The sequence below is a fragment of the Pristis pectinata genome, chromosome 22 (genome assembly GCF_009764475.1).
Source record: "Pristis pectinata isolate sPriPec2 chromosome 22, sPriPec2.1.pri, whole genome shotgun sequence".
Taxonomy (NCBI): Eukaryota; Metazoa; Chordata; class Chondrichthyes; order Rhinopristiformes; family Pristidae; genus Pristis; species Pristis pectinata.
The window spans coordinates 13704282-13720511 of record NC_067426.1 but is presented as its reverse complement, the minus strand read 5'-3'; the positions used below and the strand labels follow the sequence as shown (position 1 = coordinate 13720511).

At 42.6% G+C, this 16230-nt stretch overlaps 1 protein-coding gene across 2 annotated transcripts in view; it reads left to right on the top strand.

Annotated features, from left to right (window-relative positions):
* Positions 1-4462: 4462 nt before the first annotated feature.
* LOC127581652 (platelet-activating factor acetylhydrolase 2, cytoplasmic-like) overlaps positions 4463-16230 on the top strand; it is a 35035-nt gene continuing 23267 nt past the window's right edge. For both annotated transcript variants that reach the window (XM_052036224.1, XM_052036223.1), the window contains exons 1-2: positions 4463-4588; positions 14538-14652. In XM_052036224.1, the coding sequence (XP_051892184.1) occupies positions 14563-14652 (90 nt within the window). In that variant the 5' untranslated portion in view covers positions 4463-4588; positions 14538-14562. The remainder of the gene's footprint in view (positions 4589-14537; positions 14653-16230) is intronic.

The following is a 16230-nucleotide window of genomic DNA, read 5'->3' as shown; positions in this document are numbered from 1 at the left end:
ATTGGCAAGGCCTGCATTTATTGCCCAACAGAGAAGTGTTTTTGAGCTGCTTTCATACACCTCTGCAATCGGTGTGCTGAAAGTTCCCCAGTGCTTAATGTTAGGTGTTCCAGTATTTAGACCCAGCAATAATGAAGGAATGGTGATAAATTTCCAAGTAATAATGACGTGTGACTTCAAGGAGAACATGCAGGTAGTTGTGTTCCCTTTTGTACATCACCTTTCCTTTGGGAGGTAGTCTGTGGATTTGGAAGATGCAGTCGAAGAAGCCCTGATACATTGCTGCAGAGCATTTTTAAGATGGTACACATTGCAACAATAGTGTGCTGGTAGTGGAAGGAATAAATGTTTAGAATGGTGGATAAGGTGCCACTTCACCAGGCTGATTTGCCCTGGGTATTGTGGACCTTCTTGAGTGTTGATGGAACTGCACCCACCTAGACAAGAGGAGAGTATTCCATCCCACTCATGTGGACAGTGTAAAAACTGTCAGGTGCCAGGACATGGGACATGCTCCAGGATATCCATTCTCTGTCCAGTCTTCAGTGGTGCCCTGATGTCTAGGGTACTGATTCCCATCACATTTTTGCATCTCAGATCTTCCACTTATATTGAGACCAAGGTTGTAATGAGATCTGGAGTAGTGAAACGAGGGCAGTTAGAGAGGGGGAACAAGGGAAATTTGTTTGTCCAGTTCTGCTGCAGGTCATCGATCGGTAATAGAACCATAGAACCATAGAAAACTACAGCACAGAAAACAGGCCATTCAGCCCTTCTAGTCTGTGCCAAAACATTATTCTGCTAGTCCCATTTACCTGCCCCCAGCCCATACCCCTCCAGACCTCTCTCGTCCATGTATCTATCCAATTTACTCTTAAAAGTTAAGAGCAAGCCCGCATTTACCACATCAGATGGCAGCCCATTCCACACTCCCACCACTCTTTGAGTGAAGAAGTTCCCTCTAATGTTCCCCCTAAACCTTTCCCCTTTCACCCTAAAGCCATGTCCGCTCGTACTTATCTCTCCTAATCTAGGTGGAAAGAGCCTACTTGCATTAACCCTGTCCATGCCCCTCATCATTTTATAAACCTCTATCATATCTTCCCTCATTCTTCTCCGCTCCAAGGAATAAAGTCCTAACATGCTCAATCTTTCCTTATAACTCAACTCCTGAAGACCCGGCAACATTCTAGTAAATCTCCTCTGCACCCTTTCAATCTTACTGACATCCTTCCTGTAGTTCGGCGACCAGAACTGCACACAATATTCTAAATTTGGTCTCACCAATGACTTATACAATCTCACCAAAACATTCCAACTCCTATACTCAATACTTTGATTTATAAATGCCAGGATACCAAAAGCCTTTGTTACAACCCTGTCTACCTGTGACTCTACTTTCAAGGAATTATGTATCTGAACTCCCAGATCCCTTTGTTCCTCTGCACTCCTCAGTGCCCTACCATTTACTGTGTATGTCCTCCCTTGATTTGTCCTTCCAAAATGCAACACCTCACACTTGTCTGCATTAAATTCCATCTGCCATTTTCTGGACCATTTTTCCATTTGGTCCAGATCCCTCTGCAAGCATTGAAAGCCTTCCTCGCTGTCCACTACACCTCCAATCTTAGTGTCATCCGCAAACTTACTAATCCAATTTACCACATTATCGTCTAGATCATTGATATATACAACAAACAACAATGGCCCCAACACAGATCCCTGAGGCACACCACTAGTCACAGGCCTCCAATCTGAGAAACAACCATCCACAACCACTCTCTGTCTTCTCCCCTCAGCCAATTTCGAATCCAGTTTACAACCTTACCATGGATACCCATTGACTGAACCTTCTGAACTAATCTCCCATGTGGGACCTTGTCAAAGGCCTTACTAAAGTTCATGTAGACAACATCCACAGTTTTACCTTCATCTACTTTCTTAGTGACCTCCTCAAAAAACTCCACAAGATTCGTTAAACACGATCTACCATGCACAAATCCATGCTGACTATCCTTAATCAACCCTTGGCTGTCCAAATACTTATATGTCCTATCTCTCAGAACACCTTCCAATAATTTACCCACTAGTGATGTCAGGCTCATTGGCCTGTAATTATCTGGTTTACTCTTCGAGCCTTTCTTAAACAATGGAACAACATGAGCTATCCTCCAGTCCTCTGGCACCGCACCCGTGGCTAAGGACATTTTAAATATATCTGCCAGGGCCCCTGCAATTTCTACACTAGTCTCTCTCAAGGTCCGAGGAAATATCTTGTCAGGCCCTGGGGATTTATCTACCTTTATTCGCTGTAAAGCATCAAGTACCTCCTCCTTTTTAATCTCTATATGTTCCATGACACTAGTGCTTGTTTCCCTTCCTTCCATATCCACGATGCCAGTTTCCTGAGTAAATACTGATGCAAAAAAACTGTTTAAGACCTCCCCCATCTCCTGAGGCTCCACACATATACGACCACTCTGATCTTCTAGGGGACCAATTCTGTCTCTTACTATCCTTTTGCTCTTAATATACCTGTAGAAACCCTTTGGGTTTACCTTCACATTATCTGCCAAAGCAGCCTCATGTCTTCTTTTTGCCTTCCTGATTTCCTTTTTTAGTATTTTCTTACATTTCCTATACTCTTCAAGTACCTCATCCGTTCCTAGTTGCCTATAACTGCTATACACCTCTCTCTTTTTCTTAACCAGCTCACCAATATCCCCTGAAAACCAAGGTTCCCTATGCTTGTTACCCTTGCCTTTAATCCTGACAGGGACATACAAACTCTGCACTCTCAAAATTTCATCTTTGAAGGCTTTCCATTTACTGAGCACATCCTTGCCAGAAAATAACTTATCCCAATCCACCCTACCTAGATCCTTTCTCATTTCCACAAAATTGGCCTTTCTCCAATTTAGAACCTCCACTCGAGGACCAGACCTATCCTTATCCATTATTATCTTGAAATTAATTGCATTATGGTCACTGGACCCAAAATGCTCACCTACACATACTTATGTCACCTGACCTGCCTGGTTCCCTAATAGGAGATCAAGTATTGCATTCTCTCTCATTGGTACCTCTATATATTGATTTAGAAAACTTTCCTGAACACATTTGACAAATTCCAAGCCATCCAACCCTTTCGCAGTGTGGGAGTCCCAGTCAATATGTGGAAAGTTAAAATCCCCTACTATTACAACTTTCAGTTTCTTACATCGGTTTGCTATCTCCCTACAGATTTGTTCCTCCAATTCTCTCTGACTATTATTGGCTCAGTTTTCCTCTCAAGCTCTGCATTCACAGCATTTATGCTTTTTTTCTCTCTAGCTGCCCCATTTAACACCTCTTATGTTTCTTTGTTCATGTTCTCCCTTATTAATGCTTCAACCACATGATTTCATCCACAACTTATCCCCACAGCAACCCTGGCCTCACCCTATCAGTGATATTCCCTTCTCTGATCCATCCTTCCCCACCCTCTCTTCAACTTAGAACTAACTTGTTTCCTCTCTTTCCCAGTGCTGACAAAGGGATTTAAGATAAGATTTCTTTATTAGTCACATGTACATCGAAACATGCAGTGAAATGCATCTTTTGCGTAGAGTGTTCTGGGGGCAGCCCACAAGTGTCACCACGCTTCCGCCGCCAACATAGCATGCCCACAACTTCCTAACCTGTATGTCTTTGGAATGCGGGAGGAAACCGGAGCACCCAGAGGAAACCCACGCAGACACGGGGAGAACATACAAACTCCTTACAGACAGTGGCTGGAATTGAACCCAGGTCGCTGGCGCGGTAAAGTGTTACACTAACCGCTACACTACCGTGCCTGACATTTCAACCCTAACCTTAACTGTTTCTCTTACCGCAGACACTGATCTGCCTACTGTTTGCAGAACTTTCTGTTTTTACTGTCTGTGATTGGGTGGAGAGTGCAAATAGTGATGGTGCCAGTTGAAACAGCTTGGTGAACCTGTAGTACATAAATACATAGGTTTGGAATCATATGTCTGGATGACATGCAAAACGAAAGCTTTTCATTGCATCTCTGCGCATGTGACAATAATAAACCAATTTCAAATAACAGATGACGTCTGCTGACCCAGTAATTTTTTTGAATTGACAGAGTTGTCTCTGGATCAAATCTGAAGAATTCTCAAGACTGGGATATTACTGGATTAGATTGCATGTAGTGCGTTGTGTATTCAGAGTATTGTTGCATAATTCAACACTTAAAAATAATTTCCATACTTTCTCTACAATATTAAACTTCAAATAGGAAAACCAAACGCAATGTGAAGGTCGGCAGTTCCCACGCAAAGTTCATAGAGGGCGCAGTTCCCCATTTTCTTTCTCTCTCCGACGAGCTGCCAAGCCCCTGATGGGAGGAGGAGAGCGCAGTGATGTAGCTATGGGTGATGTAGTCTTTAAATAAGGCGGCCACTGCGTCGCAGCGTTAAAGAGACCACAACTACCAGCATTCCGCGTTCTGCCAGTGTTGGGTGAAATCGGAGCGAGGAAGTTTTTGTGTGACAGTTCGGCGGCGTTCGGTTGCCAGGAAGGTGCGGGCGGGCAGGCACCGGTAAGGACGGGTGCAAGTTAAGTGGAGGGTGAATGCAGCGTCAGCACGGTGGAGAGTTTCCAAGCAAAAACTTTACAAAAGTTTGAAGTATTTTGGAAAGTTGACTTGTTTTGTGGAATTGGAGGAAACTTTCATTTTTCTCCTATCAAGGGGAACTTTAAAAAGCAAAATATTATTTAAAAGTGCTCCTCAATTTTGAACATAATGCTTCATGTTTGTATTCCCTCGCTGTTTTTGTTTTAAAGATGCAATGGTTTTGGGAAGATGTTTCACTAAGATGTTTCCTGGTTTTATGCAAGGGTGGCGCTGGGGAAGGAAGGAGGGTGGTGATGGGGAATTGAAGGGAGGATGGGGGTGGGTAGGAAGGGACTGGGTAGGAGAAGGGTGAGGAGCAGCTATGGATTGGAGGTAGTGTTGGGGATGACTATGTTCTGAGGTTGCTGAAGAATCTTCAACAGGTCTGCTACAGGAGAGAAGGGCTGTGCTTGTCAAAGTTGAAAAGTCGACTTTATTGTCAGGCACAAGTACGTGTATACAAGAGTGCAATTAAAAATTTACTTGCAACAGTATCACAGGCACATAGATACATAACATTCACAAGTAAAACATAAACTGTACACAATTTTTACAAGAAAGAACACAATTAGAACAAAGAAAACTCAGTCTATTGTAGTGCCAAGTGGTCATAGTGTTGCTATACTGAGGTAGTGATAAAGGTTGTGTAGGTTGGTTCAAAAGTGAATGGTTGAAGGGAAATAGCTGTTCTTGAACCTGGTGGTGTGGGACTTCAGGCTTCTGTACCTCCTGCCTGATGGTAGTGGTGAGAAGATGGCATAGCCTGGATTGTGGGGATTTTTGATAGATGACTGGGCCACCTGGGTGGACCTTCTCCATTGTGAGTGGTCATGAGCCAGGGGTTCCCATGAGTTGGAGGGGATGTTACATTTCGTCAAAGGGAGTTTGACAATGTCCTTGAAACATTTTCTGTGTTTTCCTGGAAGTTTCTTTCAGTGATGATGCTCAGGGTACTTGTTTTGAGGGTCTGGTGTGCAGCATGGGGATGATGTCGCCTGCCCACAGGTGATAATTGAGGAGGATATTGGTCTGGGAGATGATACTAATATTGTTTTCCTTATCCTGCCAATAGGAATCTAGAGAATTTTGTGAAGATATTGTTGGTAGTACCTCTCTAGTGCTTTAAGTTCCCCACTGCCGGTTGCTCCCATCTGGGAACCATGTGGGTAAGCAGGGATCTCTGCTGCTCAGTAAACACGAGCCTGGTATCAGGTCTGAGGTCTTGGTCTTCAATCACTTATTTCTTCAGACAGCTGAAGTTGCACTGGAGGTGGTGGTGATTTTGTCGACAGTGCCGGCCTTTGCTGAGAGACGGTGCCTGAGATATGGGTAGCAATCCAGGTTTTTCCAAGTCTAACTGCATATCTTGATTGCCAGGGGTCTGAGTTAGAGGTGACCTTTATCTTCTGCATGTTTGCTGTGGGGTCATAAGCTTCAATGAAGGGTCAGTGATAACGTAGTGCTTGGCTTCTGAACATGTGCATGTGAAGACTTGGTCAGTGCACTGTAATTCAAGGACAGGGTGGAGTGATCTTACTTCTGGATTGAAGACAATGGAAATGGAACAGCTTCCCACAAATTCTGTAGATTGATTCCAATCCAGTTGGGAGCTTGTCAGATCTGAGTTGCAGTATTGCAATGAGGGAAATTAAGATGTTTGGAGAGATGGGATGGTTGCTGGAATTGTGGCTTTCATGGAATTGTGTAACAGGTGTAGCATGGTGATGAATTTCTGAGGTCAATCATATTTAAAATGGCTTTTCCATAACCTCCCTGGTTGACGAGTTGAATGCTCTTAGTGGGGTCAGACAAGGCTATGTATTGCAATTGGTGCTGCTCACCTCATTGAACCGTAAAGATCATGACTGCACCCCTTGATGAATGCAATCCACGTTGCGTCCATCGGCCACTGAGATAAGGTGGTTGAAGAGGAACCTTGTGGTGACCATATTTGGCAGTTAAACTCACAGCCACCTCAGTTGCTCTGTACAAAAATTATCCAAGCTAAAGCCAAATGGCTTCTTTATGATGTTGTTGTCCAGAGATAAATGGTCCGCACTGAGATACACAGGGAGGTTACAAAATAGGAAATGGTAGTTTGGCCTATCACTTGTTTTCAATCTATCCTTCACAAAGAATCATTGTTCCAAAACACATTGCCCAACTGTTTTTATTCCTGTCCTTGGCAACATAACATTATTTTTAAAAATTGGCTCTAACATGCTGGGTGTTCCCCTTGTAGCTGTGAAAGATACTTTGTAAATGAAAACTCATTCCTCTCATGAACACTGAGCTGAATAGCAGCTTTTAATGCCATAAGTTTCAATGATTTCTTGAAAGAGACTTCTTTTAGACTAATTTGTTGGGATTTGAAATTCCACCACCTATCAACAAGGACAATGGAAGTGGCATCCAGAAAAGCTTAAATGAAATAGTTAAATACTTTAGAAATGAAATGTTAGCCAGGATTGGGGAATGGATCGAAGGAGATGGCTCTTGCATGGATATGGTGATATCCCATTCTACTTGGGTGCTCTGTACAAACCTATTCCAAGAGTACAATTAGCAGAACATGTATTAAGTCACTGTATTCACCAAGAAAAGATACTTAATTTTCAACGGTTCCATTTGCCAGGTTTTGGGGCCCCATGGTGTTGATGTGGTCTCTTGAAAATCAGGTTTTGATTAACTGCTTATCTAGATACCTCAGTAGTTTCCTCTGCTCAGTTGAAAACATAGATATAAATTAATGGCAGGATGTACGACAGGTATCTAAGGAAGCCTTGAAGTGCAACATTGCTGACACAAGACTTTCTCCTGATGATATCTTTTGGGTTACTGATGAGAGACCAGATTGTTAATTATCTTTAACAAAGACTCCTCCTCTGAGACAAAAAACACCAGCTCTAAATAAGGGATGTGCACCTTCCATTATATGCAAGTGCTCTCCTCCCTTGATGTTGACTTCACCCAGTGACTCTTTAAACATTAGGCTTGATCCACGGATCTCATCAAGATATCTGTCCTTGGACAGTAGCGTTGCTGGATTTTCTTTCACAGTCATTGGATTGGAGAAAATGTTGGTCACAGTTCCCACTGCAGATCAGATAATCCCAGTGGGAGTATAACTGTGTTGCAGGGAATAGGAAAAAGATTGGGCTCAGTTCTGATCCTTCATGATTTTTGCCGCGTAGACTTGTCCATTAAATGTTACACTGGTATACAAGCACTTCATGTACAGAGACTATCCAAGCAAGGAGCTGATGTCTCAGGAAAGATGAACTAAAATATGAGACTGCATTGTGATGCATATGAAGGAACCAGCGAACAAAGGTTAGTGTGCCAGTGACTGTAGTTTCAGGTGAGTTAAGGAATATCCATGAGGGAGAGAGGATGAGAGAAATGTCGCCTGTTTGAACTGTGTATGGAGACCTTAAGATGCTACATTCCCAGTCCTACTGGTGATTTTGTTCAAAAAAGATTTTCATTGCCTTTTACTCGGTTGGTAGGAACACAAATAGCAGCACTCGTGCAGGTGAAGGAAAAGCTTTGCATCCCAGTCTAGAATTGTTCATCAAAACATGTGAACTGTAGTTTGTCTAATATTCAAAGAGATTTTAATGCCCCAGTCTCAGACTTAAAATTAATAACTGGTGCAACATCAACCTCTGTACTTTGTATGTCAAAGCATTTTCTGTTTTCACTTCTGATATGCCTGGTCTAATTTTTTTATATAAAACAATCCCTTAGTCCTGGACTCCACACACCAAGGGCAATCTGCTCTCCTCTACTTTCAGCTCCCCTTAAGCATTTTTAAAAACTTTAATTAAATAACTTATTAACTTCCTAAATTCCAAAGAATACAAACCAAATTTGTATCATTCCACCCCCTCACAATTTAATAGTTGCATTTATTATTTTGAGAAAAGTACTCTGCAATGCAACTTTAATCTTTCCTCAGGTGTAGTTTCACCAGAGTTTGGATCACTTGTATTTTAATTTCTACCATATCGTAATCCAGATCTGCAATTTTAAAGTCATTCCGTGACCATTTCTGATGACTTTTTGTATACCTGTCCATTTGAAACATTAATGATTTGGGCAAATGAGCCTTAAGGTACTCTGGACAGGCTCGAGCTTCTCATCATTTGGTAAATTCTCTGATCTGTCATTTTTAAGTGGAGTGGATGAATTTGTATTGCTGACAATGAAAAACACATGGCCCAGTTTTACCCATTCACTTAATCTGTTAATATTTCTTTGCATGTTATCTATCCAGACTAGTTGCATTGCTGTCTGTCTTTGATATCAGCAAATGTTAGTATTTGGCTTTCTATCCCATCTTCTAACATAGAACAGTATGGTGCAGGAACAGGCCCTTCAGCCCACGATATTGTGCTGAACTAATTAACAGTAGTGTAAGGGAAGGCACTGTAGTGTAGTGGTTAGCATAACACTATTACAGCGCCAGAGACCCAGGTTAAATTCCTGCCACTGTCGGTGAGGAGTTTGCACGTTCTCCCCGTGTCTGCATGGGTTTCTTCTGGGTGCTCTGGTTTCCTCCCACATTCCAAAGACATCTGGGGTAGGAAGTTGTGGGCGTGCTATGTTGGTGCTGGAAACGTGGTGACACTTGTGGGCTGCCCCCAGAACACTCAACACAAAAAGATGCATTTCACTGTCTGTTTCAATGTACATGTGATTAATAAAGATAACTTATCTTAAGCTAATGGCACCTAATTAAACTAATCCCTTCTCCCTGCTTGTGGTCCATATCCCTCCATTCTCTGCATGTGCCTATCTAAGAGACTCTTAAATGCCTCTTGTATCTACCTCCACCACTACCCCAGGCAACTCATTCCAGAAACCCACCAGTCACTGTGTTTATAAATATTTTTTAAAAAGTGCCCCGCACATCTGCTTTGAATTTCCCTCCTCACCCTAAATGCATGCCCTCTAGTATCGGACATTTTGACCCTGAGGAAAAAGATATCGGCTCTCTACTCTCCATCTGTGCCTCTCATGTTTTTATATACTTCTATCAGATCTCTTCTCTGCCTCCGCTGCTCCAGAGTAAACAACCCAAGTTTTGTCCAACTTTCCTTGTAGCACATGCCCTCTAATCCAGGCAGCATCCTGTTTTAAGTTGTTTTTAAATACAATGAATAGTTGTAACCTAAAAAAAAATACTTGCAGAAAAGCACACGTGGCACTGTACCAATTTGAGCATCTGCCCTTTTATATCTTTCTGTCTCCTGTCAATAATGCCTTCAATTCTGTGTATTTTCAACTTTCACCAGAAATCTTTTCTGTGCTCTTTATTTTGCAAATAACATCTGTGGACATTCACCTTTTACTACTTGGTCACCTCTTCAAAATAAAATGTATGGGATTCATCAGGCATAATATCCCTCTACAAATCTAAGCTGAACCCCTGATCAGTTGAAGATTTCAAGATGTACATTTACTTTAGTCATAATCGTAGATTTTAGTAATTTCCTGACAATTGACCAGGGTAATCATGAGATGCATTTTTCTGGTAATTTGAAGCCACACTTGTGGTGAGACAAAAGCAGTTAATGTTTTGGGTTCCTGAGGTCACCTCTCTAAAACATTAACTCTGTTTCTGTGTTAGCAGATGCTGTCTAACCTGTTGAATATTGCCAAAATGTTCTGCTTTTTAATTTCCAGTATCAGTTTTTGCTCTGTAATGAACGGGTTCCATTTTTGCACATGTCCATAAGTCAATTTTGTCTATTGTCAGAAAATACACAAAAATAACTCTATGGTAACCATAGCTCCACAGTACTGCAATGAATGGCATCAAAAGCACACAAGACAGATAAGAAAGAACACTCTCTAAAAATGGAGAGGGAGAAAAGTAATTCTGCCACTTGTAGGAATGAACGTATGTACGTACGTACATCAGACTCTTGAATTATTTAATAATATTATGGGTGCTCACTCATGTAAACAGGTATCCATAAGTCTGCTGTTCATAACTCTGGGATGGCCTGTACTTTGTACTGTTTTAAAAAAAAGAACAAACCATGTTAGCAGGCTTCTCAGTCTTGTAAATGTGGTCTTACACCAATTCTGAAGCTTGTATTTTATCTTTGTCCATTTGCGTTTCAATGATGAATCTGAATTATGATTGCTGCCACAAAAATGCACTTGCACCAGTACTTCTATTTGCCAAATTTAAATCCACAATTGCCACCTGTGCTGGGTTTGCCATATACTGACTAAAGTTCTCCTGAATTCAATTAAAAAAAATTCCTGCCCATATTCCCAATTAAGATCAAGCTGATTGAAATCTCCCACTGTTACTGCCCTAGTCCTTTAGTACTTGTCAGAAATTTATTTACAACTTTGCTCTTCTCAGTCCCTCTGTTTGGAAACTGACAGTGTGCTGCCCCTTTTTTGTTTATTTGGTTCAACCCATAGAGTCCCTTTTGATGATCCCTCTAACATGTTATCTCTCCTCCAATGATTATTGGCACCTCCTTCCTTTTTGTCCACTTCTGTCTCTTCTGAGAATCCTGCAACCATGCTTTTAGTCTTGCCCCTGTTTAGCCATGTTTCTGCAAAAGCTGTATCGTACATCCCTACACACATCCAATCATTCAGTGTCCTTTACTCATCTGCCTTATTCACTATGCTCCTTCCATTTAAATGTAAACCATTAAGCACAGTCAGACTCCTATTTTTTGTCTTTTTTTTCTGCCTTTCAAATATTCTCATTAATTTTCTACCTTCCATTTCCGGTTCTGCTTCTTTTCCTTTTGAATCTTTGCCCTGCCAAGCTTATTTATACCCTCTCCACTGATGCTAGCAAACCTATCTGCAAGGTTATTGGTCCCATCCCAAGTGAGGTGCCACCTGTTTATCCAGTACAGGTCCTGCCTTCTCCAGAGCTGGATGTAATGCCCCAGATATCTAAAGCCCTCTTTCCTGCACTGTCTCTCCAGCTACATATCCATCTGCACCATCCTTCTCTTTCTATACTCACTGCCATGTGGCAATGAGAGTAAACTACCTTTGAGCACCTGCTTCTTAATCTCTTGCCAGACTGCATAAAATCTGCCAATAGGGCCTTGTTGCCTTTTTGTTTATGTCAATGTGGACCACGATCTCTGCTGTTTATCTTCTCTGTCCAGAATGTTGTGTAGTTATTCAATATCTTTAATCCTGACACCAGAGAGACATCCTGGAATTGCACCTGTGACTACAGAAGTATCTGTCTGGTATCCTAACTATAGAATCCCCTATTGGTATTGGCTTATTATTGTCACTTGTACCGAGGTACAGTGAAAAACTTGCATTCTGATTGTACAAGTCAATTCATTACACAGTGCAGTTACATTCTGTTGGTACAGAGTGCATTGAGGTAGTACAAGTAAAAACAATAACAGAGTACAGAGTAAAGCATCACAGCTACAGAGAGTGCAGTGCAGGTAGACAATAAGGTGCAAGGTCACGAGGTAGATTGAGAGGTCAGAGTCCATCTCATTGTATAAGGGAACCATTCAATAGTGTTATCACAGTGGGATAGAAGCAACACAGAGGAGCTGGAGGAAGTTGGTGGGTCAGGCAGCATCTATGGAGGGAAATAGACAGTCAACTTTTCAGGTCAAGACCCTTCATCGGTGTTCTGTTGACCTTTCTCCTTCCTCCCCTGTACAGCAGGAAGAAGAAGCAACAGGAGTTAATGCATGGGTTTCTGACTTGGCGAGAACAGAAGAAGCCAGTTTAGAAGTGACTATTGTTGTGAGGTTGTCACAACACTGGTCACTTGGGGGTGGACTCCTGGAGTCAGGTGGCTGCAGCAAGAATGCCTAACTTGTGGCCAAAGATGAACCAAATGGTTGACTGAAATTCCTATTCCAAAGTACTGTAGGGCTCCACTGTCAGAGCTGAACCTCCTAAACAGCTGGATAGGAAATCCTGAAGTATGTTTATTTAAGACAAACTTTTCATATGGACCTGTGCTATGTGACAGTGTCACCAAAATAACAAGCCATTGCGTAAATAAGAAGTTGACTGGTATGTCTCGCTCTGCCTTCAGTAGGCATGTGTAGATGTGAATATTAGTGGAAACGTTCAGACTGCTGTTAACTTGGGGGGGGGGGGGGGGAGGAATCCTCCACAAAAGCACCTTTGGTATGCTAATGATTAGACATCAAATGTTCCTATCAGACAGGACGGAAGATGGTACAAGCAGAAGACAAGGTTGTGTTAATCAAATTATCGTGGGTGTGCTTTCTGATTATACAGTAAGTATAGAATGCTCAGAGAAGAGAGCAGCAGCTGCAGTGAAGGATTGTAAGGGACACCTTCCAAGGAGTCGGGCACAGAATAACCTGAGTGGACGGCATTGTGAGTTCTATCCAAAGTCATCTAGAGTTAGAAAATAATGCTTTGAGTTTAAAAAGGGTAGCTTGCAAGGCAACGCGTACAGTGATTGATAACCTGTGAGTGAGAGAGAGAGAGAATTGCATTTCAGAGTTAAAGCATGTAAAGTATACCATACAGAGATCCTATTAGAGTGCAATACTATGCAACATTTTCTTTCGTGTCTTTTGGTAATTTCATGTAACATTGATTGTGATATCATTTGTATGTATTTGTGGTGTTTGGACTGTTTTAAAGAGTTTGCAGTTGTGCTGCTCTGAGCACTATCTGATTTCCCCCACCCAGATTGGTTCAGACTGGTGGGGGGGGGGGGGGGTATGGGGGAGGTGGTTGAAAGCTGTGGGACAAACTACTTATACAGCTGAACTTTGGGTTCATTCCCCAAGGAAATAATACCCACCCACCCCCCCCCCCCCCCTGCCATCAGTATTCAGAATTGAGTACTAGTGAGAGAACAAGAGAAGGCCTCTGAGTGTACCCACCTTATCTTTTGTCACTGAAATGATTCTCCCTGATGTACTGAGTTGAGGAGTGAACACCCGCCTGAAACATCCTCTCCGTGAGTCACATGACCTCGTGAAGGCCCACAGTGACTTCAGCTGTTGCTGAAGCTCCAGAAATCTGGAGCTTGACGACATTTCTTGCATGTGTGGTTGCACAGGATGCTGGAAGCTTCCATGTGACGCAGGATGTGCAAGTCATGGGTCTGACGTGCCCTTTCCTACCTCTTTCTGCTTGGATCAGCAGAAACCCGTAAACAAAAGGAATTGTAGAATCCAGAAAAGGGCCCTTTGGCCCAACTGGTACATGCTGATCAAGATGCCCATCTAAGCTAGTCCTATTGCCTACGTTTGGCCCGTATCCCTCTGAACATTCTCTATCCATGTAACTGTCCAAATGTCTTTTAAATGTCGTTAATGTACCTGCCTCAGCCACTGTCTCTGGCAGCTCATTCCATATACTGACCACCCTCTGGGTGGAAAATGTTGCCCCTCAAGTTCCCATTAAATCTCCCTGCCTCTTGCCTTAATCTTGTGCCCTCTAGTTCTTTATTCCCCAACCCTGGGGGGAAGAAAGAATTATGTGCACTCACCCTCTCTATGCTCCTCATGATTTTGTACACCTCGGTAAGATCACCACTCATTCCCCTATGCTCCAATGAATAATGTCCCAACCTCTTCAACCTCTCCATAACTTAGTCTCTCAAGTCCTGGCAACATCCTCAAAGCTTAATTTGTTTCTTAAAATATAAAGCTGCATCCTTGCCCTTGTCTCACCAAAGTCTCCAAAGACACAGCATTGTGCAGATACAACATGCCATAGCTGAGTTGCTATCCTTGATCCAACATGTTTCCTCAGTTTATTTGTAATGCCTTCTAGTTCTCTCTTTCATACTTGTTTCCCATTTAATTGAGATAAAGCAGTAAAACCTTTTGTTTTATTGTTCTGCCCATTCCAGAGAAAGGGTCTCATGTGACCAGATCATGGGGTCCAGCCAATCATTGAGAGTGCCGACTGGGAAAGGGCCATTTAATGTGGGCTGCACAGATGTCATGGCTGATCACACAAGGCAGGTAAAGTGGAATCATGTGTTCATTGGATGGAGTATACTTGATCTGAGAATTATACTTTCCCCATGTAATAAATGTCAGTTGAACAGCAATTGTTTTTGCTGCCTTTTGAGGCTTTCCAATGGTAAAAAACGCACAATGAGCAAGTCCTGGTTGCAAAATCTCTTAATCTTGGCACAATCTCTTGGGCAGAAATGTGAAGCCCAAAGAGGAACCATGCTCAGATTTGGAAACCTTCAGAAGAAGCAAAGGGAGAAGTCTTGCGGCTCCAAATTTTCAAAAGTAGGTGAAAATATTGATAAAGATCTTTTAAACAAAAACCTAGCGTGAGCAGAATTTGTTCTGACAGGGTGCAAAAGTGGTATCTTGAGAAATATAATAGATGCTGTAAAATGATAAGGGAATGAATAAATGAGTAGAAGATGCCTTTTTTTTGAGCAGTGAAAGAGGCTCGATGGGCAATAATGTAGGGTTGCCAACAGCTCTGAAGTGAAATATGAGATCAATGTGCAATGTCCTATTTCCCTTATAATTGGACAGGAAAAGTTCTGAAGGATATGGGCCAAATGCAGACAAATGAGACCAGCTCAGGAAGAGCATGGACGAGTTGGGCTGAAAGGCCTGTTTCCATGCTGTATGCCTCTGTGACTCTATAATTTTCTTGATGTGAGCACCCACAAGGGTGGTGTCCCAGACCAGTGGAAAACCAGTGGCCAGAGATCTTGCAGAATGTGGAGAGATCTGCTGCCTCTTGGCTGCCTGCAAAAATACTCCTCTTGAAGTGAATCTCCCAGTGGGGTCTTTCTGAGAACCCTCATGAAATCCTTCTTGGCGAAGCTCAAACCTCACCCATGCCAAGCCCTACCCATAACTTTGTTTCAGCAGCCCTGTGAGCAGCACAGTGGTACAGCTGGTTGAGTTGCTACCTCACAACTTCAGCGACCCAGGTTCAATCCTGACCTCCAGTGCTATCTGTGTGGAGTTCGCACATTCTCCCTGCAACTGTGTGGGTTTCCCCCAGGTGCTTCAGTTTCCTCCCACAACCCAAAGACAAGCTGGTGGGTTAATTGGCCAATGTAAGTTAACCCCTAGGAGAAGAGTGTACTGGAATTGATGGGAATATGGGGAGAATAGGTTACAGAGAAAATTCGTGGGGGCACAAGAGATTGGAATTGAGCTGGAATAGACTTAATGGATCAAATGCCACCTTTTATGTTGAGAGTAAATCTAGGAATCAGCACCCAGCACTTAAATGCCTGTCTTTGCTGATTACCAGTGTGGGACGGTAGCATAGCAGTTAGCATAATGCTATTACAGCGCCAGCGACTGGGTTCAATTCCAGCCGCAGTCTGTAAGGAGTTTGTATGTTCTCCCTGTGTGTCTGCATGGGTTTCCTCCGGGTGCTCTGGTTTCCCCAACATTCCAAAAGACGTACAGGTTAGGAGCTGTGGGCATGCAATGTTGGCGCTGGAAGCTTGGAGACACTTGCGGGCTGCCCCCAGCACATTCTCAGTAATGCAAAAAGTTGCATTTCACTGTGTTTTGATGGACATGTGACTGATAAATAAATATCTTAATCTA